Raw genomic sequence first — 20,573 nt, forward strand, 5'->3', positions numbered from 1 at the left:
GAGGATTTCCCTTCACCTGAGCCCCAGCAAGACGTGGTCCAGGAGTCAGACTCGAGCATCAGTACCCGTACTTCTTGCGTGCAACGCTGCCCATGACATTAGGTCTGCAATTACGACGATGAGGGGGGATGCAGTACGATCAGTCGTCAAGCCAGCACTCCCACGCTCATCTGTACCGTCTGTACTCACACCAGTAACTGTGCAAAGCGCACCAGCTTGTACTTGGCTGGAATAATCTTGACGCCCTCTGCCATCCGATCTGCTCCACGAATCGCATCGTGAGCCACCTCTCCCACTTCGAGTAGATCGCTGCTTCCTCCCTTCTTGTTCGCCGCCTGATCCCACGAGGCATCGCGAATCGAAGCGTCAATCGGTCCATCCACTGCCGATAGCCGGAAATCGGTACGAATGGTCCCTGGTGCCAGGACAAAGCACTTGACTGAAGCCCGGTGGGCCTGACCAGTCTTTGTGGCGTGCTCACTCTGCGCCTTGGCTTCGAGGGCAGCAGTCTGGAAGATCTGCATCTGAGCTGCTTTACTACCTGCGTACAACCCGCGAGTAGGTGGGGGCACCAGGGCGGCCACGCTAGACATGAGCACGGCTGCTGGAGCGGGCGAGGAGAGTTGCAGGAGCGGGATGAAGGTGACCATGATCCCTGCTGTGGCGGCAGCATTGACGTCGAGGATTTTGCGGGCAGAGGTCATAGTCTGGGTGATGCCTTCAAGAGTGGCATGGGCGTTTGCTGGAGTGAGAGGCTGTGAGGAGGTGACGGGATCGATGCCGGCTGTGCCTAGCACAGAACGAAGCGCTGAGGCACCGAAGACGATGTGCAGTGTATCCAGTCCTCCCATTGCTGTCACAGGCCGCAGAGCAAAGGTGACGAAATGTGAGCCCTACAGATATGGGTAGCCAGGCTTCTGCTGCTCTCTCAATGCTTGCTACTCACTCTTCCTGACCAGCTGCCGGATCTTGAGAAGGTCCTCTGGCTTTGTGCAGTCGGCCGTAATGGTCGTGACCGTCTCTCCTACCTTCTCCCACCCAGGCGCCTCTTGACTCTGCTCCCACTCCTCTCCCTCTTTTCTCCTCTCATCACACTTTGCCTTGACCTTTGCCAGCTCATCAGCCCGACGCGCAACTAGAATCAGATTGCGGCATCCCCTTTGAGAGTACTGCAGCGCCAGCTCTTCGCCCACGCCAGAGGAGGCGCCGAGGATGAGCACTCGCTCGCGGTAGGGAGGGACGATACCTTGTCTTGGACGGGCAGATCTGACAAAGAGGAAGACGATGGGGAGGGGAACGAGGATGACTACAAGGGCGATGTAGAGGTTGAGGTTGGGTGGAGGTTCGCGACCGAAGAGGTGGAAGAGGTCGTCGACCCAGCCCAGGGCAGACTCCATGGCAGGAATGACGAGGCGACGCTACACTTGTACAAAAGGTATCTTACAAAGCTGTTGGACCAGAGAGAAGGTAGTCGCAGATTTAGGAAAGTGAAAGTAAGTTTGGTACGCTCGTTGTGGAAGGGAGGAGGCTCAGTCTGGGAAAGCGACGTGGTCGGTGCAAGTGGAGTCGCTCAGCCGTGAAAGCAGCCGAGGCGCCGAGGCCCAGCTGCCGTTCCGCTTCTTCCTGCCGTCAGCTTTCCGGAGAGGATTATTACCACTGAAATCCAAGACGATACTCACAATCAAGTAGCCTTGACAGCGACGGCTACAGGGATGATCAAATCCGCTGCTGCTTCCACATCACGACTGAAGCTGCCCTCTACCGCAGCTTCTTCACTGTCGCAATATGGAAGCGCTCATCGTCCGCGGTCCGCTCCAATCGCATGCTCCTCGAGCTCCCCTTTGCACTCCACCCGCAATCTCGCCTCCTCTTCCGCCACTCTGCAACAACATCAGCAACAACAGCAACAACGAAGCTCCGTCCACGCCTCCGAAGTAGAACACTTCACCCGCCTTTCCTCAACCTGGTGGGATCCCAATGGTGAGCTCAGTCTTCTGCACAAAATGAACAAGGGCCGTATTGCTTTTCTCAGGGACAAGGTCGTCGAGACGCAGGGCTGGGATCGAGCGAGGGAGACTGGGAGGAGCCTGCAAAGTGGAAGTAGACAAGGTGGTGCTAGTGCTGAAGTGAGGGCGGAGGAGAGGAGGAGAGAGAGGGAGTGGTGCAAGGGTCTGAGGGTGCTGGATGTGGGATGCGGTGGAGGATTACTGAGCGAAGTGAGTCGACTTCAGGGAGGGACAGGAGAGTCCGTCATATATGAGCTGAGGCCAATGACCTACACTTGACAGTCTTTGGCTCGGCTTGGCGCAACAGTCCACGGCATCGATGCCACCGGTACCAACATCGCCATTGCACAGCACCACGCCTCTCTCGACCCCTTCTTCTCCACTCCCTCCCCCTCTTCCTCTCCAACCTCCTCTTCTCCACGGCTCACCTATTCGCACACAGCAGCCGAAGACCTTCTTGCCTCTCCGAGCGGAGACCACGCGGAAGGCTACGACATTGTCGCCTCGGTCGAAGTCCTCGAGCACGTCTCTTCGCCAGCCGCCTTCCTGCACTCCCTCTCCTCTCTCCTCAAGCCAGGAGGTCATCTCCTCCTCAGTACCATTGCCCGAACTCCACTCGCAAGATTACTGACTATTACGCTTGCGGAAGAAGTCATGGGACTGGTCAGTAGGGGGACCCATTCCTACGAGAAGTACGTCAAGAGTGAGGAGTTGAGGAAGTTCATTGCTGAAGAGGAAGGTGGAGGATTGGGCTGGTACCCATCATCCAAACAAGGAGGAAAGCAGCCCTCTAGTAGCGTAGACAACAGCAATGACGCCTTTGCTTCTCTGGACGGGGTTAGGTCACTACCAAGTCGACTGCAGATGGAGTCGCGTGGGATCATTTATGACCCACTGATTGGCGATTGGCGATTGCTGGATAGAAGTGGTTGGATGCAGAGGAGCGGATGGGGGGAAGAGTGCAATTACCTCCTCTGGGCTAGGAAGCCTATCAGATAGAAGACGAACGACCTCTGACTGTACTGTACTCTGCGACCGACAGTCCCGTATAATGACTAGCAATGCCATGTATGGCTCACTCACAACTACCGGTGACAGAGTTTTTTGTTTGTCGACAAGAGTCTTCTGCCTACACACGATGGGGTCAATTGACTTCGTGACGGCGGCGGAAGGGTCTTGAGAGATGAGGAAAGCAGGTCCATGATTCTACAGTGAGCGTGGGTACACAGCAGGGAAGGCGAAAGGGAAGCGAGGGGGAAGCGAACGAACCTGAAGTCAGTTGCGGACCAGTCGTTGGCAACGCTAGCGCTGCAGAGGCAGCGATCTTGGGACCTTGGGAGCAGCTTGTACGTTGACATTATTCGGCGTATTGACGGGAGTGGTAAGGTATGTTAGTGGGCACTGCCGATGACACTGAGACCTTGGAAAGGACAAGGCCCCTCTCCGAAGGCGCCAGGTTGATGATTAGGATTGGACAGAGTCATGACGAGCCCCTTGCGGTAGGTTACTCAGAGGAATGATGATGACGACGAGGCAGGTTGCTTATCCCGAGTTTGAAGGCTTGCACGGCGGCTTCTACTTGGTGCGGCAGCATTTGAGTCGGATCGAAGTCTTGGAGGTCGAAGGAGCTGAGCTGCGCTTCTTCGCAGGCTGCTCTCGTTCCTCTGAGTTGACTTCCTCAGTCGTTTCAACAACTGCCGGCTGCAGCTGAAGTGCTGTAGATTTGGGCTTGGCAGCCTTGTGATGACAATGAGAAGCGTGTACGAACCAGTTCTTCCAAGTCCTGTGACGCATCATCTTTCGCATGATGTTCACCCACTCGTCACAATTGTGGCAATGAGCATCGACCATCTTGAGTTCTTTGCACCATCGAATCTGAGTAGGAGGAGCAAAGGGACGGCCCGTTCGGCAGGAGACGCCATGACAGATGCTGGCATGGTAGTTGTAGACGGATGACTTCATGCCCAGCCACTTGCCGCAATCGCACCAGCCCTGTCGATCAGTTCGATGACCTTTGACGAATTTGGGAGTGTAAAGGTCGCCAGCACCAAGCTTGGGCTCCTGTGCAAGTGCTCTGGTATCTTCGTCTCCCTCAAATTGCTCTCGTGAGGGAATTCGTCGGGGATCTTGGTCGGTCTTGGTAGAGTAAGGCAAGGATTCTTGATCGCCCTCGGCGGGCAGAACAACAGCAGCCAAATACTCATATTGCCTGCTCCCTTTCTCTCGCTCGTAATGGGAGTCCTTGTTGTCGGCCCTTAGTGTCGCCAGCTCAGCCTGTGCTTGCCTTGTCTCACAAGAACCAGGGGAGCTGCCCCTGTCCGTCTGGACTTCCATCGCTCCAGTCAGTGACCGATCTGTGGTGATAGAACCACAATGATCGGCATTGTCCGACATTTCCGGCTGGCCGTGGCCATCGAGTGAGACAGAAGAGCTGGCGGAAAATCGTGCACCTTCCTTTTGCCACATGAGGAAGCAGGACTTCGAGGTAGAGGCAGCACTCGAATTGGACGACTGCTGACCTAGTGGAGTGTTTGCCGCTGGACTAATGCAGGCCGAGTCGACGAGAGAGATCTTGCAACCACTCGGATAATGGACGAGGTAAGACTCGCTAGAAGCAGTCGCATAAGCCCTACTCATGAGCGCTAGGGACAACACGTCAGCATCGACACAAGTTGCCCCTGCTTCTGACAGTGCTGACTGTGAGAGCGATGACTTGCAAGCTAGCTTCGTTGGGTCATTGGAAGCTGAATCCTGCTCGTAAGACTCCGTCGAGCCGCTCTTGGAGCTCTGCACTTTGGCCGAAGCCTCGTGAGCGCGGCCGTTGCTCTTTGTGGCGTTACATGAGCCGATGATTTGATCGAGGATCGAGCCAGTCGACTTTGTGTTCCTATGGTTGGAGAGACTACGCCAGTCTTGTAGCCGATAATTGACGAAAGGATATAGAAGAGCACTCGTAGCCGCGGCAGATTCTTGCTGGGGGCGGGCCTCATGCGAAAGATGGGCAAAAGGATTCGGATCTTGAAGCTCTTGAGAATGAGATGGTGCCATGTCGCTTAGGATACTGGCAGAGCCAAGACCAGGCGCGAGGGAGTCATGACCGCCCCTCAATGCTGTCGAGACGGCGCCGTGCAGCAGCGATGTCAGAGTCTAGGTTGGAGAACAGCAATCCGGCACAGACATGCATATATGCATGCGAGGACCTGCCGTTGACTCTGGTGGACTCACCATTCGTATAAAGAGCGACGGCAGCAAGAGTTCTGCCATCGACAGCATTGAAAGCTTTGCTTGTCGTCTGTTTGCAAGAGTCCGTGCCAGCATAGGAAGTGTTTGGAGAGATGTGGGGCGCTGTTGACGGGGTAAGGAGGGCTGAGGCTTCGTCGGAGCTCGCGCTCGAAGGCGTAAGGTAGTCGGCAATGTTGCTCAAGCTGCCGTCGCTGAATGCTGAGTGCTGCTCCAGATTGTCTAGCTGCACTTGAGGAGATGCTAGCGTCTGTGACTGAGGTGTGGTCCAAGAGGGCCCCCAGCACGGCTGATTATCGGAAAGTTGGTCTGAAGAGCTGCCAGTGGCAGCGTTGGAAGCACTGCTGCTGCTGTCGAAGCACGACTGGTCTGTGAGATGCAAGTCTAGCATGTCTGCTGAGGCTGTTTGGGAAGGTGTGAGGGTAGACCAGGAGTAGCACGGGGGAGATAGCGGTAGTTGGTAGCTGTGGCTGATCGAAAGGCACTGATGTATGCAATGAGATAGCAATGAGCGTGAGGGGTGTCGTAAGCGTAAAGGGCAATGCCTGAGCAGGGTGTGGATATGAGCGTGAGGTGTGGCTACCAGGGAAGGACGAGTGGGGACTGATTGGAAAGAGGTCGAGGCAGGGTTGGCGAGGGAGGAGTGGCCCTTTCTGTCTTTGCATCGGCTCCTCCAAGGCCGATGCCGGTCTGGAGTGCCAGGCAAGGCGTGAGTCAATCCTTCCTGTGACAAAGAATCTCTCCGATCACAATTGGGTGTCAGCGAAGAGGCTGCGAGCAAAGGATCAGTGTCCTCTCCCTCCCCCTTTGAGTCCCTCGCCCGCTTTGCTTCCTAGCAACTCCGGCAACTCACCCAGATTCTGATGAGGTGCCCTTCCTCCAGCGGCGTTTGCACTTAGCTCGATCAATGTGATCGAAGGTTTGCGTTGATTTGAGATGCTCGGTGTAAGAGGGAGTGCCTCGGCCCAATTCACCTAGTCGGAGGGAGTAGAAACCGTCGATCGTTGGTTGGCAGCTGGGGTCGCTATGGCCATCGCCACGGAGATGCGGTGAGCCCCAGTCGAATCGAATCTCGCAGACGGCAAAGTCTGAGTTCTCGGAGCCCGGGCACACTTGCGAAGACGAGGCCAGCCTAAAGCAGGCGACCCTCAAGGATGGCCGCGATAGGCTGGCTCACACTGAGTCTTGGGCGCGATGGCCTAAGCCTCAAGCTGGATCGTCCTAGCGATCAGAAACCTTGGTGAAAGCAAAGGAGCGGCTCGAAATGGAACCTCCTTGCTTGTTCGTGCTTGCGAGCAAAAGCGGAGCAATCTCGTCCCGCAACCCAATCGAGGATAGGGTCCCCCCTCGCTTCTCATCGTTCCCATGGCCAGCGCCATTGCTTGAAGCCCCGCGCGGCGGGTAGACATGGGGTCAAGGGGAGGTTGTCGACGCTTTTGGCGAATGCGAGAGATGGAGCGCGAAGGAGACCGGAGATCGATGGCAAGGACGTCACTCCAATGCGGACTAGGTACATGTGTGAATGTAGAATGTATTTGTCGAGAGGTAGACATACAAATCAACCATCGTGACATTCCTTGTCCGTACATCAGAGTCTTCGGTCCACCACCGCCAGGACCAGATCGAATCTACCCGCAATCGCCCTCTTGATCTCTACCAGTCGCAACATCCTCCGCCAGGCAATTGCAGCTCCACCACTCGCAACGGACCCACCAGGACCACTAACACCACCGCCATCAGCTCCCATAGGCAAACCAATGCTCCCATGATCATGATGATGCTGACCAAGCATACGTTGAATCTCCGCCGCTGCCGCTCCGGCCGCGTGACTCGTGAGGGGTTTCAGACCTTGGGCATCTGGCTGATCACTTTGAGGCAGCGTCAAAGACCCCTTGGATGGGTAGAAGATAAAGTCCGCTGGGGAGAGCATGGCCCTGATCAGTGAACCAGCGAGGAAGCAAATGATGGCCACCAGAAGCAGCGTTGCTAGACTGTAGCGCGCTTCGTGGAACAGCCGGCCGCCCAGTATCCTCGGCGCATTAGCTCCCAGCCTAGCCGCTTCGGCCGATCCTTGGCCAGCCGCATCTGCACCTTCACCCGTGCCTTGAGCTGAAGCTTTGCCCTTGTCGACAGGCCCTGTCGCATCTCCGTTTCGCTGTCGCAAACCGGCTTCTCCATTTGCTGAGACGGTCGAGACAGCGGTTGATGGATTCAGACGTGAGAGAGGGTAGGATTGAAGTAGGCCCATGAGGTGAGCAGTAGCTGAAGACGCAGTGATCGGTTCCTTCTTCTGCGTGCTGCTAGCCGCAGCCTCCTTTTCACTGGAAGGCTTCGAAGGCTCCTTACTGCTGGCAGTCGAAGCTTTAGAGCTTGCACCAACTTGCACGGGAGCAGAAGCAACAGGCGCCACCGCTGCGGGCTTCGCAGCCTCAGGTGGTGGAGCTGGGGGTTCCTTCAGCTCTAGAGCGGCCGCAATGGGCTGAGCGAGCGTTGGAGGGATCTGATCTTCTGCCTTGACGGTCTCTCCTGCAGCACTGCTGGCTGCATTACGCCGCGGCAACCTTAGGGAACAGAAGCAAGATGAGGAAAGACCTCAGTCAGTCAAGGTTGAAGCTCTTCTGCTTTCACTCGCCGGTTTGACTTACCTTCTCAGCCGGGTGAGGCCAGAACCTATCTCGGACTCTCTCTGCAGCATGGCAGAAGTCTGATTGACATGGACGACTTCAAGCTTCTGCCCTCCTAGATGGACCGGGACAGATTGTGAGTCCATCTCTTCTGCCTCCCTCTTCAGCTCCGCCTTCTGCTCATCCGTAAGAGGGGCAGTGGCAGTAGCCTGGACCTCGACCCCAATTGAGGACGCTTCCGAGCGAACCGGTCGGACGACGACTCGGATCGTGGCACCTCTCTCCTTCATCTGTTTGAGCCATGATGAGTCTGCGCGTTCCGTACCACCATCGCCTTTGGTCTCTGCTTCGCTTTCCGTGGGCAACGATAGCCGCAAAAGGTGACGACGGGGTCGTGCAGAGGGGTCAAGCGTAGCAGCGAGTACTGCCGAAGGGGGCAAGTCATACACTGTGGTCTCGATGGGAAGATCCTTCTTGGCTTTTGCCGCTACGTTGAGCGATGAGACACGTGAGCCAGTGTCTGCTTTTTCTTCGATGATCTTCTTCTCTTTGCCTACTTCCGCACCGAACTCTGAGAAGATCTCGATCTTGTAGCCAGACATGTAGTGTTTGAGCTCGATTTCGACATCCGCAATGAGAGTAGGCCGACTCTGTTGACCCTTCTTGTTCATCGAGATACGGGGCACTCGATAGGTGGAAGGCGTCGGCGTCTTGACAGTGGCAGAAGAGCGAAGTGACGACGAGCTGGCCTTGCGAGCAAGGGACATTTGATCGGACGTCAACGCGGTCGGCTTGAGGGGCGTCATCGGATCATGATCGGTGACAGTAGGCCTCGCAGCAGCTGGACTACTGAGGAGAGCTGCTGTCGGCTTCTTTGACGATGCTTTCGAGGGAGTCACGGGTGGGTTGGGGGTGGTACTGCCATTGCTGCTTTCTGACTTGATCGTCTTTGTGGCCGAAACAAGGACCAGGACCTCGAGCCTCTTTGCAGTAGGAGAGAAATTGTTGAACAGAAGCGTTGCTTGGGGTTGGCTGGGTGACGCCTCACTTGACTTCTCGTCTTCAACCACCCATGTGTAGTCATGGTCTTCGTCCCTTCCGTCACCCAGCACTTGCAGGAAAGCAGGGGGTGACCTCACAGCCGGTACTGCACCTCTGCCCTTGAGGAAAGCCTCCACAGACAAAATGCTCCTGGGCAGGTTCGAGTTCCAGATGGTGTTGACCGCTGCCGGTAGACTTCCGGCGTAATCAATGGCTACGATGTGCGTACATCTCGTGGACGGAATCTGATAGTTCAGAGTTGAGCTATAGGGATCCAACGTCTCGAAGATCCAGCCGTCTACGAGGACCTTGCCAATCGGATAACCGGCACTGTTCAGCTGAGAAGGGCTGAAGCGAGAAGTCTGCTCCGGGAAGGAAGCGGAAGCGTGGTAGTATACGCCTTGCGAGTGCACTGACGAAGACGAAGTCGACGAGGTGGGCAGAACGGTCGGCAAAGCCTTCGCTGTCAGGCTAGCCAGATAGAATCCTCGACCTCGGAAAGGAAAGGCGCCCGTCGATGTTATAAAGCTGGACGTGACGCCATTGCCGTAGCTCTCTAGAAATCTAGTGCTCTCTACTCTATCGTCCCATTGCTTTCGGCAGCCAAGGCTTGAGACTGCCGTGACCAGATCTTCCGCCGTGAGACCTTGGACGACCTTGTCACCGCGCTGAACAGCAACGGTAGGGGAGATGGAAGCCATGACCTTCCTTCTCACATAGAGTCCGTTGCGATGAGATACCAAAGCCCAGCCAGCCGGAGTGACTGCTGGATCGGGACTTCTTTCTGCATAGATGCGTCGTAGGAGGAAGAGAACATCAAGGGCCGGTGTCATTGGGAACTTCGGCTGCTTGTCGGAAAAGGGCGTTCCCGTTGCCGGAGCAGAAGTACCCTTGTCCTCCAGCGGAGTCGGCGTACCTACTCGCGAAGGGATGCTCGCAGGGTAATCATCGAGCGAATTGACTGATGCGCTGCCTCGGCGACCTGCAGAGCCGGCCCCTCCCACGGCTCCTGATCTTCCGCCGGCCAAAAGATCCAGAGGGATCCTTTGAGGTTTGCTCCGCTTCTTCTCTTTCAATTGAGCAGCCTCTCCTTCTTTCAGTTCATCTACGTCCACTTTCATCCTAGCGCCGTTCACTATGACTGTACCTCGCTCTTTCGGAGCTCCATTGTTGCCCCCCGGGCCACCTTTGCGCACGGTGACCTTCGCAATGTCGTCTTCGAGACTTTCAGGAACATGCTCAATGGTGAGCCAGAGCCCTCCACCGCCCGGGCTTAGTCTATGCCTTCTCAGGCAGCTGACATTGATCGGAGGTGGATCGACCACAAGATCGAGGTTTTGTGACCACCCTTCGATGTCGCATCGTAGCTCACATTCCACATTTTGCGAAGCTTCGTTCGCCTGCTCGGGATCTTGACAATATTCCAGGCGGTAGAAGCCCTTCTCGTGATCGTACTTCGAATCCGTCAGAGTGGCGCCGAGCAGACGAGTCAAAAGCGGAGGGGCTCCGACTTTGATAGCATACTCTCCCACACCAGCGACTGCATTCGTCATCATTGTCGGTGTGGCACTCTTGCTGGTCCAGCCTTTTGGATCACTCTGCTCAATCAACGTGACATGCACAGTCGTGGGACTGAGCGATTCTATACTCCAACCACGCAGATCGACTTGCGTACGGATGGTACCGTTGACCGGAGCCGGTATGGTAGGAAACAGGCCTCGGTCATCGGTCGAGAATGAGAAGAGGTGGACTGACGAGGGCGACTTGTAGGACGTCTCAACCATGACCGTATCTCGCGGGCTAACAGGCCATGCTGCTTTCGTCTTGGTGTGCCAGACTGCACTCACATCGCCCAAATCCTCAATGAGCTTGGCGTCTTCCAGGTTCTTGTCCCAGTATGGCCGTGTTCCAGGACTACTGACCGAGGCGAGAATGTCCCACACTCCGACGCCAACGAATGTAGCTTCTGCTCTGTAGACCACCAGTGTGGGGTCAATGCTGTCGAGCTGTGTGACTGCCACACCCTTGCTGTCACTGAGGTGTTTCCACTTGGCATCCGGCTCTTGTAGCATTGATGTGAAGTAAATGTAGTTGCGGCGGACGATGGAAGCAATTGCCGAGCTACGCTTACTGGAAGAGAATTGGTGCACGCTTTCGGAATGCTTGTGCGAACGTCCCTCAGGCTGTACATTACTGATGCCGGGCGTCTCTTGCGAGCTGAGGCTAGCAATGCTGATGCCTGACAGGCTCGCTGAATCGTTGAGCAGGCCCACTTCTTCCAAATTTGGAACGGGCACAAGTGCTTCTGCCGAGGAGCCTGTCTCCACTACGTCGTGATTCTCGTCATTGATCCTGAGTCTGATGTCTGAACTTGCTGCTATCCTCTGAATGGAGATCTTGACTCTGGTACTCTCTTCGTAGAAGGGCAGAGGACTGTGGGTGACCCGAAGAGTCACCAAATTGGACAGTGCGCCATTATCCTGTTTCGCTCTTTCGGCAGATGTATGCCACCCTTGCCCTCTTCTAGGGTCCCCTTCTTCAGCGGTGTGTTGGCTCCTGACCTGCACTTTAACGTCCCATCCCTCTTCTGCTGGCAACGCAAATTCGATACCACTGCCCAGGATCCGCTGCTGGGCTCGGATTGCCTCCGCCAGTGCGTCTTGAGGCTTTGCCGAATCGAGTGATGCGCCTCGAATCTCGTCACCTTCATCTGCTAGCACACAGTACTCCGTGGACAACGTATCCCTGCTAGTATCGTAAGATGTCGAGAGTATCTCCACTGTGGACCCATAATTTCGCAGACTTGGCAGGTGGGAAGAGCCCTGTCGAACGAAGGACAGTAGGCCAGTAACGAGTGACACCGAGTGGGAGCCAAGCCCGCCTGGCGGCATTCCTACCCACATGCCCTTGATATCCCATGACCAGTATAATGTTACGCGTATACGTGATTGCTCGGATTCCATCTGCTTCTCTTCAGGCAGCTGGACACACCAGGCAGCGAGATGAACGTGCGACCTGACATAGGGCGGAGCCGGACGGAGGTATGCTGGAGCATCGGCGGAGCGCTTGAGAGAGGTGGAAACATCAATGAGTGTGTTCCCATCATTGATGGACCGTGAGATGCAAATGGCGTCACGAGGACTCGCTGGCCATCCCAGTTTGAAGTTGGTCTTGGTGATCCGAGTCTGAGGGTCCAGCATCTCGATTGTCTCGGCCTCATCCACCATCCGGTCCCCTGAGCAGTGCGAGCGAAGGGAGGCAGTGATTCAGTAGTAATCCTCCGCGCAGTGTGGGCAGGTTCCACTTCATCTGCGTCTGTACTCACACTTCGTTCTGGCCTCCGGCGTTGTCAATGCGCTACGGAACGGATCCAGGTCTGGTGATCCCTCATACGGGACTTCCACTACTGCCCTGTACACATCTACGCCGGCCGGGAGGCCTACTGCTTTTCCTCCGCTTCTCCGGTGCACCTTGACCGAGGAAGGGTCTGCCAGAAGAGGCGCAAATGGTGGGAACTCATGTGCGGGGACGGTAGAGCTGTTGAATTCCTTTAGATCGACACTGGCTCGTCTACGATCGACTGCCTTTCCTTTGGGCGAGGGAGCCGACAGGGGGCTGGAAGGAGCAAATAGACGGGATGCCTGGGGAGTCACTGTCCGCTCTCTTGCTGCTCTGGGGAAAGTGGCTGAGCCGCTGCCAGTAGCTACAGAAGACGCAGAAGTAGATGCTTGTCCACCTATGGCGCCTCCTGTATGGCTGGAGGACTGTGCCAGCGGTGGGACTGGTTTCCAGCTCTTGGCATCGGTCTGCGAGGTGAGAAGACGAAATGAGTTCAAGGCGGCCCTGAGAGCATCATCCCACTGCGCCTTGGCACTACGAGAGCGGGGAAAAGTCAGAAGTCAGAAGTCAGACGAAGAGGTCCAGTCGACTCCTTGAGGGCCTGGCTTCCTCGACTCACTTTGCAAGGTTGATGCCGTCCATGTGGGAGCGGGTCGCGCCCCCTTGACGCGCACAATGTCAGGCTGGAAGGGAGACCTTGGCCCACCTTTGAGGACGAGAATGGATGGCAAGCTCTATCAGAAGCCCTGTTGCCGCCAAGGAGGACGACGAGGAGATGGTGTAGGGGCTTATGCAAATGCGGGGTCCAGGGGGGGCTGGCAGCGAGAATAACAACCGAGGCAGGCGTCGGTGTCGAATGCACCTCACCTCGACTCACGCAGCCTGTGGAGGAGGCCACGCCGCTCTTTCCGCTCTTGCCGACCAAGGAACAGCCAGAAGGACGTCAAGGTGGGGAAAGAGCAAGGTAGAGAGCAGAGGTAGTCTAGCATCGCTTACTTCTACAAGACGTTGCTCAACAATTCATCACCTCTCTTGATCCTGCCTGTTCACCATGGCAATCGCATATAAGCCCGTCACGGCAGTCCTCTTCGACATGGACGGCCTTCTCATCGACTCAGAAGGTAGGTCTCGCAAGCTGAGGTGCCTTCAGCGTGCTGGTACATTGGCATTGATTTCACCTTCGCCTTCTCATACGCAGGCGTCTACACAAAAGTCGTCAACGAGGTTCTCAAGCCTTATGGACTAGAGCAGGGCTGGGACCTGAAGATGAAGCTGATGGGCATGCCCGAGAAGAAGGCTGTTGGTGAGTGGACAGATGATACTACCCGCCGTGTCAAGTGAGCCTCTTCCCCACTGACTCTCTGCCCCGGCTACCCCGCAGAGACTCTCCTGGCTAACTTCTGGCCACCCGAGAAGGAAGGGGAGATATTTGCTGCAGAATGTCCCTTCACCATCGAGTCCTTCCTGAGCCACCGGAATATGAATCTTGACGAGGAATTCAGCAAAGGTAAGGGCATGGATCTGCAAAGAAATCTGCGAAGGGTGCACTACTCACTCCTTGTCTTGCCTCGTGACTGAGCTAGTCAAACCAATGCCCGGAGCACAGAGACTCATAGATCATCTTGCGAAGCACAACATCCCAGTTTGCGTGGCTACTGGATCGTGAGTAGAGGAGATGCATGTACCGGCAAGGGACGCTGCAGTACACTGACCCTTTGAGGCGCTGGGTTCACTACACCAAACTTTGTAGCAAGACTCGCAATTGTGAGTTTCGAGCGCCCATTCAATGAGATCACTGCCATTAGCGACGCCGCTGACTTGTCCTCTGCCGGTTCCCTCGTCACTTGCCAGTCAAAATCAAATCGTCAGCCAATCCGGACCTTTTCGCTCCTTTCAAAGGCAGGGCCATCTGCGGTGATGACGAACGCTTAAAGCGAGGCAAGCCCTTTGCAGATGTCTTCCTCCTTGCCGCGAGAGAAGGACTTGGTGAGCCCTCAAAGTGGCAACCCATCGTACGGGAGCCCGGGCCAGAGCATGATGGAACACTGAAGGGAGGAGAGGAGCAATTCTTGGTCTTCGAGGACGCGACTGTAAGTAGATGCCCAGATGAAGCTCTTCTGCCTAAGACCGGACAGCCTCTGACGAGATCTCATTCTGGTCTGATACCGCCAGGGAGGAGTGAAAGCCGCCAAAGCAGCTGGCATGCAGGTCGTCTGGGTGCCGGATCCGCAGGTGAGTTGTAATAGAGACGCGAGAGCGCCGACACGGACTTGACCTGACCGACGTTCAAATCCCTGCCCGATCAGCTGCGAGCCATTGCAGATGAGAAAGAGGTTGCTGCAACTCTAACAATCAATAGCCTAGAGGACTTCAGGCCCGAGCTATTTGGCCTGCCGCCTTTCGATAATTGATACCTTTCTAGATCATTTTTGTTACAATACAAGTACATAGACCTCGAACTTTGTAAGAAGGCACATCGCATCTAAGCAGCATCTATGACTCCTCCTACTTCCTCACTCTCGCCTCATCCCCACGCCAGAGTCACCTTCCTCTGCGATCCTTCGCGAATGTTCCGCTACGCCCTGCAACACCTGCGCAGCAATCTTGGCAAAGACTGGGAACGTCTTAGAGTCTCTGTATCTTTGTAGCAGCGTCCTTGAGAGCATTGTGCCAGCCGGCGTAGTAGTCTGCGCGAGGATAGCTCGCGTCTCCTCGTCTGCTGGTGCAGCTGCCGAAGTAGGGGCAGGAGTGGGTGGTAGCGGTTGCGTGACATCGACGTCAACTTCCATTGCAGCGACCGAAGCTTGTCTTGCAGGTCGCTGGTCAGTCTCTTTCCCATCATCGCCCCTTGCTGGTGCGCCTTCCTTGGCCCGCTTGATGGCTTCCTCCTTTGCATCGTCCAGCACCCTGACCAAACCGGGGTCGATCGGTATCCGTCCCAGGAACTTCAGTCCCTCTCGTGCAGCTAGCGCCTCGCCACCTCCCCTTCCCCAAACGTTTGTGCACTCTTCACAGTGAGGGCAGACGTACCCGCTCATATTCTCAATGAGACCCACGAGTGGCAAACCTACTTTGCGGGTAAAGTCGAGGGAGCGCAGGTTGTCTGCCAGAGACACAGCCTGGGGAGTCGTTACCAAGACGGCTGTAGGGGAAAAGGGCCGTAGATACTCGAGTAGAGAGATGTGTTCGTCGGATGTACCTACGAAGAGCGGCAAGCGTGTCGGGAGAAAAATCAGTCATGATCCTGGCGCACATCAGACTAAGACCACTCACCAGGAGGCGTGTCGATGATCAGATAGTCTAATTCTCCCCACCGGACATCGCCAAGGAACTGCTTGATCATGGCGTTCTTCTTTGGTCCTCTCCAGACCACACTCTCATTCCTCGACTTCAGTAGAAATCCGACCGACATGACCGCAAGGCGTTGCTCTCGATCCGCATACACCGGGACCCACCCATCGGAGGACTGAAGGATCTGCTGACCGTCCAGCCCTAGCATACGGGGTATTGAAGGACCCGTGAGGTCTACATCAAGGATACCGACTTTGGGGAGCGCGGTAGAAGTGGAAGAAGAGGTGGCCGAAGGTGGCATTCCAGTCTCGGAGATAGAGAGGGCAAGCTGAGCAGCCACTGAGCTCTTGCCTACACCTCCTTTCCCTGACAAAACAATGATGATATTCTTGACGCGTCCATTGCCTAGACGGCGGACGATCTTGGGGTCCGGACCCTGCTGAGAGGCCGACATGACTTGTGTGCGAACTTGAATGATGCGATGGTAGAAGCAATGATGGGTAGCGGAGAGAAATTCCTTGGGCGAGCAAGCTTCTCCTTGAAGCCGAGAGTGGAGCGGAAGGAGCTCTTTCCGCTTCCGCTCCTACGCTTGTCAGCCGGACCCCTGTACCTCTCACTCAACCTCTCTGCAAGCATGGAATCTCGCCGCCGATCAGCTCGGCTGACGGCAGTCAAACTTGAGGTGGAAGCAGAGGCAGGGAAATCCCTCGCTGCAATAAGCCCTGTGAAGGTCGAGCAGGAGGCTAGCGTCAAGCCAGCGGCGAAGAGGAAGAGGGTCAAGACAGAGGCTGTCGGAGATGAGAGCAAGCCAAAGGCAGGCCAAGCTTCGCAAGCAACAGTCAAGCCTCGACGCAAGAAAGTCAAAGCTGAGGATGGGCCAGAACCAACGCAAGAAGAGAAGAAGGTAGTTCGCAAGCGAGCAGTCAAGAAGGGAGCAGAGCCGCTGATGGATCCGACGAATACCGAAGCTGAGATGTACGCCTTCGAAGGAAACGAATGGTGGGTAGGCGCCCACATGTCAGTAGCAGGCGGGGTAGAAAATTCGGTCTCGAACGCTAGACTATACGGCTGCCAGGCCTGGGCTCTCTTCCTGCGGCCGAAGATGCAGTGGGAGTGCAAACCTATCCGTGAAGACAACATACGTCTCTTTGCAGAACGGCTGCCTCTGTACAAGTACGACACGAAGAGGTGTCTCCCTCATGCAAGCTACCTCATTAACCTCGGCAACCCTGATAAAGAGAAAAGGGCCAAGAGTCTAGATGCATTCTTGGACGAGCTGCGTCGGTGTGCTCTGCTGAAGATCGGACTGTACAATTTCCACCCTGGCGTGAGTGAGCGAGCGAGCGAAAGTGCAGCTGGGGCCGTCTGGCCACAATGCGATACTAATTTGGAAGCGAGCGCTCTTTCCATCTGGTACAGAGCGGAGTGGGTGAGATCTCCAAGGAGGAGGCCTGCACGAATATAGCAATGAGCATCAATGCAGCTCATGCAAGCCTCCTCGCAGAGGGTCTGAATTGCCCGATCATATTGCTTGAGAACATGGCAGGACAAGGAAAGCAGGTCGGTGGACGATTCGAAGAGCTAGCACTCGTCATCGGTGAGCAGTGGTTTGCTGATAAGTGATGCAGCAGAGATGAACTAAGCTGACCCTGACACCTGACATTGCTGCGCTGGTCAACCTCCAGAGCAAGTGCATGACAAGACAAGAGTTGGCGTATGCCTCGACACCGCTCATGCCTTTGCCTCTGGCTTCGACATCCGCACGAAAGAGGGGTTTGAGAGCATGATGAGCGATTTTGACAGGTGTATTGGTATACAGTACCTTAAGGTGAGAAGCAACTCAGAGCAAATTTGGGCCATGCTATATGTTACTGAACACCCTCTCTTGATTGGCACCTGCAAGGGAGTGCACATGAATGACTCCCTGACCCCTCTAGCCTCGAACAAGGATCGTCACGCCAACATCGGAAGCGGAGAGATCGGCCTGCCAGCTTTCCACTGCATCATGAACGACGCCCGTTTCAAGGGGATCCCCCTCGTTCTGGAGACGCCTGCTGCGTCCTGGAAGATATGGCAAGGCGAAATTCAGGCTTTATACGCGTTACAGGGACTGCCACACCGGCAGGATGCTTGGACTCATGTGGCTGAGAAGCTAGCGGAGCTGCGCAAGCTCGAAAAGGAGATGGAGAAGTCCAATTCGCTTGCAGACGGGAGCAAGGCCGCCAAAAGAGCAGCTGAAGGGAAGCCCCCACTAGTCAAGAGGAAGCGTCAGACGAAGACGAAAGGGGAGCGGAAGGTGAACACTCAAGACGGAAGCGAGGCCATGGATCGGCGGGGCTCAGAGACCCTGGGAAGCAAGTAGCGCCAAGCTTCGAGGATGGCACGTCCCCACGTGACACTTTGTTGTGTCACCACTTCAAAGCACCCTTGAGCGGATGAGCCGTGGCTATCTTGCGTCAGCGCTGCAACCCACGCAGAACAAGGTGATCCTGGGCTGCTCACCGTCTCGAGCACTCGGCACTTTCGGGGCAAGCTTCTTGCCGCTTCATGCACAGGGTCTTTCAGACGAAGGACCTTCAGGCAGTACTCCGCTTCTGGGCCACCACTGCCCCGCCGGCGACTTGTTCTTTGACACACTCCGCCGGCCGACATGCACGTCACAGAGGCGGTGTGCCGCGGGGCGGGGTAAGTGACGCAAGGCCTCGTCTCCTCATATAACCCATCCGCTCTTACGCTCGTACTCGTGTAAGAAGCTCGTCTTCTCTCGATCCCGTTCATCTCTTCCATATTCCATACCAGCCTCTTCGTCTTCTCTTCATTTCCCTTTCGACAGCACTCGCTCTCCTTTGTCTTACTCTATCGTATTTCCTTCCTCCTTCCGCTCTCATGAAGGTCACTGTCGCTTCCGTCTTGGCCGCCACCGCGGGAGTGGCAACTTTTGCTGGGCCAACTTCCGCGTTCGTGCTACCGTCCGGAGCTCGTGGTTTTCCCAAGCTTCCTGAGAAGGTAGACTTCGCTTCCAAGCGCGATGCAGGCTCGCTGCGCTTGCCACTTACTCATCACCGAAGATTCAACATTGATAGCCCCGATGGAGTCTTGAAGTTCGCTCAGCGCCAAAAGGGTTATGTCGAGCACAAGTACGGCGCTAGGAGCGGGGATGTCACCAAGAGACAGCAGGCAGCGCTCACCGACGTTGGACCAGACTCGTGAGTGGCGATTGACCAGCCGATTCGTGATTTGTGCATCGGCGGCTGATTCTGTGTCCTCCCTTCCAGCTTCTATGTAGCTGAAGTTCCGGTAGGGACACCCGCTCAGACCTTCGACCTTGTACTGGACACCGGGTCCAGTGACATGTGGATCGCCTCTTCGGCTTGCACACAGACTGTGTGTCAGCAGGTGACTCTCTACAACGCGGCAGATTCCTCAACTAATGTCGCATCGCAGACACCATTCTCTATTCAATATGGAAGCGGTTCAGTCACGGGAACCCTGTTTGCGGATACGATGTCTCTCGGCGGTCACACAGTGTACAACGCTACTATGGCCGCTGTGACAGATGTGGAAAGCGGCGCCATCAATTCGCCAGCTTCCGGCATCATAGGAATGGGGTTCCAGCAGCTGGCAACATCCGGCGCCACACCGTTCTGGGAGGTGCTTGCGAAGAGCAACGTCTTGTCCGTGCCTGCCTTCACCTTCCAGCTGGCCAGAAATCAGGACGTCTCTACTGCTACCACTCAGTCAGCGGGGGGGATCTTCACCCTGGGTGAGATCGACAGCTCACAGTACACCGGCGATATCACCTACATTGATATCCCCTCAACCACAATCGGCGACAGAGGCTACTGGGCCATTTACATGGACAGTATTACCGTCGCCGGAAAGGTCGTATCCACAGCAAACCAATACGCAGCCATTGATACAGGAACAACGCTCATTGCGGGTAACCCCGATGCTGTTGCAAGCATCTATGCTGCCGTCCCCGGCGCTCAGACTGTTACACAGAACGGTCAGGACACGGGCTACTATGCGTATCCATGCACAACCACCGTCTCCATCAGCCTTTCCTTCGGTGGAAAAGATTTCACTATGAACTCGGCCGACTTCAACGGTGGAGCGCTTGGATCTGGCTACTGTCTCGGCGCCATCTTCGAGATCGACCTTTCCACAACTGGTCTCGACTGGGTCGTCGGCGATGCTTTCTTGAAGAACGTCTTCTCTGTCTTTGAATTCGAGCCCGCCCGAGTCGGTTTCGCAAGTCTAGTTGGCGGCACCGCCCAGGAAGTGGCTGCGATTGAGACTGGCGCAGCGGCCGCTACTGGCTCTGCGACCCCTGCCGCTGACGTTGGCACCTCGACCGTTGTGCTTCCTACGGCCTCCGGTGCTGCCAGCTCCGCTGGCATCGTCGGAGGCTCTGGTCTCCCTACGCCTGTGGCATCGAGCGGTACGGCAGCAGCTGTAGCTTCGTCTCCTTCTTCCGTTGCTTCGACGACAGCGCCAGCAGCGGCAGATACAGTTGCCGTGACATCGATTGTATCAGCGAGCACGATCGCCTTGTCCTCAGCAGGCGGAGAAAGCACAATCATCGCAGCATCGACTCCAGCACGCACCTCGACTGCCGCTGCAAGTACTGGCGCAAGCTCGAGCAGCTCATCTGCCTCAAGCATCTCGAATGCAGGCTTTGGTGTTCTATTCTCCTGCGTCTGTGCCATTGCTGCTGGCGCGTTCCTTGCAGTCTAGGCAGGCTTCGATCCTGCGCCCAGCATCGTCCATACCTTGCCCACAAAATACCTCATACCGTATTCTTGCGTTGTTCCTGCCTGTACATAGCTATCTATGCAGTAAAGCACCTCTGTACCTTACCCCAATCAATACGACTCGACATTCCTCCATCGCGCGCGTAAATCATCTGTAGCCGGCATAGCTCCTAGCAAGCGGCGGCGGAGGGAGCAGGAGGGTGCAAGGGCACATTCCGCTTCCTTACATTCAGGGGGCGATACCAACGATGTCAGGCCGTGCCCTGAAAAGAAGAAAC

General features: G+C 55.9%; 8 protein-coding genes across 8 annotated transcripts; 4 read left to right on the top strand and 4 right to left on the bottom strand.

Annotated features, from left to right (window-relative positions):
* Nucleotides 1–185: 185 nt before the first annotated feature.
* On the bottom strand, nucleotides 186–1,397 carry BCV69DRAFT_250091 (NAD(P)-binding protein; the record flags this gene model as incomplete). Its single annotated transcript, XM_025490368.1, has 2 exons — nucleotides 186–853; nucleotides 947–1,397. 2 exons carry the CDS (start codon nucleotides 1,395–1,397, stop codon nucleotides 186–188), a joined length of 1,119 nt encoding a protein of 372 aa, XP_025347131.1.
* A 242-nt stretch (nucleotides 1,398–1,639) lies between these two features.
* Nucleotides 1,640–3,098, top strand: BCV69DRAFT_271189 (ubiquinone biosynthesis O-methyltransferase). The gene is made up of 3 exons (XM_025490946.1): nucleotides 1,640–2,094; nucleotides 2,152–2,216; nucleotides 2,289–3,098. The coding sequence occupies exons 1-3, from the start codon at nucleotides 1,713–1,715 to the stop codon at nucleotides 3,003–3,005; spliced, it is 1,164 nt and encodes a 387-aa protein (XP_025347132.1). The 5' UTR covers nucleotides 1,640–1,712; the 3' UTR covers nucleotides 3,006–3,098.
* A 50-nt stretch (nucleotides 3,099–3,148) lies between these two features.
* Nucleotides 3,149–5,637, bottom strand: BCV69DRAFT_313180 (hypothetical protein; the record flags this gene model as incomplete). Its single annotated transcript, XM_025495007.1, has 3 exons — nucleotides 3,149–3,181; nucleotides 3,276–5,116; nucleotides 5,232–5,637. The coding sequence occupies 2 exons, from the start codon at nucleotides 5,635–5,637 to the stop codon at nucleotides 3,582–3,584; spliced, it is 1,941 nt and encodes a 646-aa protein (XP_025347133.1). The 3' UTR covers nucleotides 3,149–3,181; nucleotides 3,276–3,581.
* A 1,122-nt stretch (nucleotides 5,638–6,759) lies between these two features.
* On the bottom strand, nucleotides 6,760–13,068 carry BCV69DRAFT_271192 (hypothetical protein). The gene is made up of 4 exons (XM_025490947.1): nucleotides 12,870–13,068; nucleotides 12,237–12,784; nucleotides 7,892–12,146; nucleotides 6,760–7,807 (listed from the first exon to the last, which is right to left on the bottom strand). The coding sequence occupies exons 1-4, from the start codon at nucleotides 12,890–12,892 to the stop codon at nucleotides 6,835–6,837; spliced, it is 5,799 nt and encodes a 1,932-aa protein (XP_025347134.1). The 5' UTR covers nucleotides 12,893–13,068; the 3' UTR covers nucleotides 6,760–6,834.
* A 233-nt stretch (nucleotides 13,069–13,301) lies between these two features.
* Nucleotides 13,302–14,661, top strand: BCV69DRAFT_271195 (HAD-like protein; the record flags this gene model as incomplete). The annotated part of the gene is made up of 8 exons (XM_025490948.1): nucleotides 13,302–13,371; nucleotides 13,449–13,553; nucleotides 13,632–13,757; nucleotides 13,834–13,912; nucleotides 14,001–14,014; nucleotides 14,102–14,340; nucleotides 14,423–14,482; nucleotides 14,557–14,661. 8 exons carry the CDS (start codon nucleotides 13,302–13,304, stop codon nucleotides 14,659–14,661), a joined length of 798 nt encoding a protein of 265 aa, XP_025347135.1.
* Nucleotides 14,623–16,036, bottom strand: BCV69DRAFT_283504 (P-loop containing nucleoside triphosphate hydrolase protein). The gene is made up of 2 exons (XM_025492733.1): nucleotides 15,524–16,036; nucleotides 14,623–15,449 (listed from the first exon to the last, which is right to left on the bottom strand). The coding sequence occupies exons 1-2, from the start codon at nucleotides 15,993–15,995 to the stop codon at nucleotides 14,764–14,766; spliced, it is 1,158 nt and encodes a 385-aa protein (XP_025347136.1). The 5' UTR covers nucleotides 15,996–16,036; the 3' UTR covers nucleotides 14,623–14,763.
* Nucleotides 16,037–16,556: 520 nt separating this feature from the next.
* Nucleotides 16,557–17,903, top strand: BCV69DRAFT_287727 (putative endonuclease 4; the record flags this gene model as incomplete). The annotated part of the gene is made up of 5 exons (XM_025493583.1): nucleotides 16,557–16,868; nucleotides 16,961–17,138; nucleotides 17,227–17,369; nucleotides 17,445–17,641; nucleotides 17,771–17,903. The coding sequence occupies 5 exons, from the start codon at nucleotides 16,557–16,559 to the stop codon at nucleotides 17,901–17,903; spliced, it is 963 nt and encodes a 320-aa protein (XP_025347137.1).
* Nucleotides 17,904–18,165: 262 nt separating this feature from the next.
* On the top strand, nucleotides 18,166–20,440 carry BCV69DRAFT_214441 (acid protease). Its single transcript, XM_025489775.1, has 2 exons — nucleotides 18,166–18,747; nucleotides 18,817–20,440. The coding sequence occupies exons 1-2, from the start codon at nucleotides 18,428–18,430 to the stop codon at nucleotides 20,276–20,278; spliced, it is 1,782 nt and encodes a 593-aa protein (XP_025347138.1). The 5' UTR covers nucleotides 18,166–18,427; the 3' UTR covers nucleotides 20,279–20,440.
* The last annotated feature ends 133 nt before the right edge of the window (nucleotides 20,441–20,573 follow it).

The sequence above is a fragment of the Pseudomicrostroma glucosiphilum genome (assembly GCF_003144135.1).
Source record: "Pseudomicrostroma glucosiphilum strain MCA 4718 unplaced genomic scaffold BCV69scaffold_9, whole genome shotgun sequence".
Lineage (NCBI taxonomy): Eukaryota > Fungi > Basidiomycota > Exobasidiomycetes > Microstromatales > Microstromataceae > Microstroma > Microstroma glucosiphilum.

What these genes read in the sequence shown, in the direction of transcription:
- BCV69DRAFT_214441 (XM_025489775.1), top strand. Translation starts at nt 18,428, where the DNA reads ATGAAGGTCACTGTCGCTTCCGTCTTGGCCGCCACCGCGGGAGTGGCA. An exon ending in ACCGACGTTGGACCAGACTC is followed by an intron (nt 18,748 to 18,816) that starts GTGAGTGGCGAT and finishes CCTCCCTTCCAG; the next exon opens with CTTCTATGTAGCTGAAGTTC.
- BCV69DRAFT_283504 (XM_025492733.1), bottom strand. Translation starts at nt 15,995, where the DNA reads ATGTCGGCCTCTCAGCAGGGTCCGGACCCCAAGATCGTCCGCCGTCTA. An exon ending in GATCATCGACACGCCTCCTG is followed by an intron (nt 15,450 to 15,523) that starts GTGAGTGGTCTT and finishes CGCTCTTCGTAG; the next exon opens with GTACATCCGACGAACACATC.
- BCV69DRAFT_271192 (XM_025490947.1), bottom strand. Translation starts at nt 12,892, where the DNA reads ATGGACGGCATCAACCTTGCAAA. An exon ending in GACGGCATCAACCTTGCAAA is followed by an intron (nt 12,785 to 12,869) that starts GTGAGTCGAGGA and finishes CCGCTCTCGTAG; the next exon opens with TGCCAAGGCGCAGTGGGATG. An exon ending in GCCGGAGGCCAGAACGAAGT is followed by an intron (nt 12,147 to 12,236) that starts GTGAGTACAGAC and finishes CGCACTGCTCAG; the next exon opens with GGGACCGGATGGTGGATGAG.
- BCV69DRAFT_271189 (XM_025490946.1), top strand. Translation starts at nt 1,713, where the DNA reads ATGATCAAATCCGCTGCTGCTTCCACATCACGACTGAAGCTGCCCTCT. An exon ending in GACTGGGAGGAGCCTGCAAA is followed by an intron (nt 2,095 to 2,151) that starts GTGGAAGTAGAC and finishes AGAGGAGGAGAG; the next exon opens with AGAGGGAGTGGTGCAAGGGT. An exon ending in GTGGAGGATTACTGAGCGAA is followed by an intron (nt 2,217 to 2,288) that starts GTGAGTCGACTT and finishes TACACTTGACAG; the next exon opens with TCTTTGGCTCGGCTTGGCGC.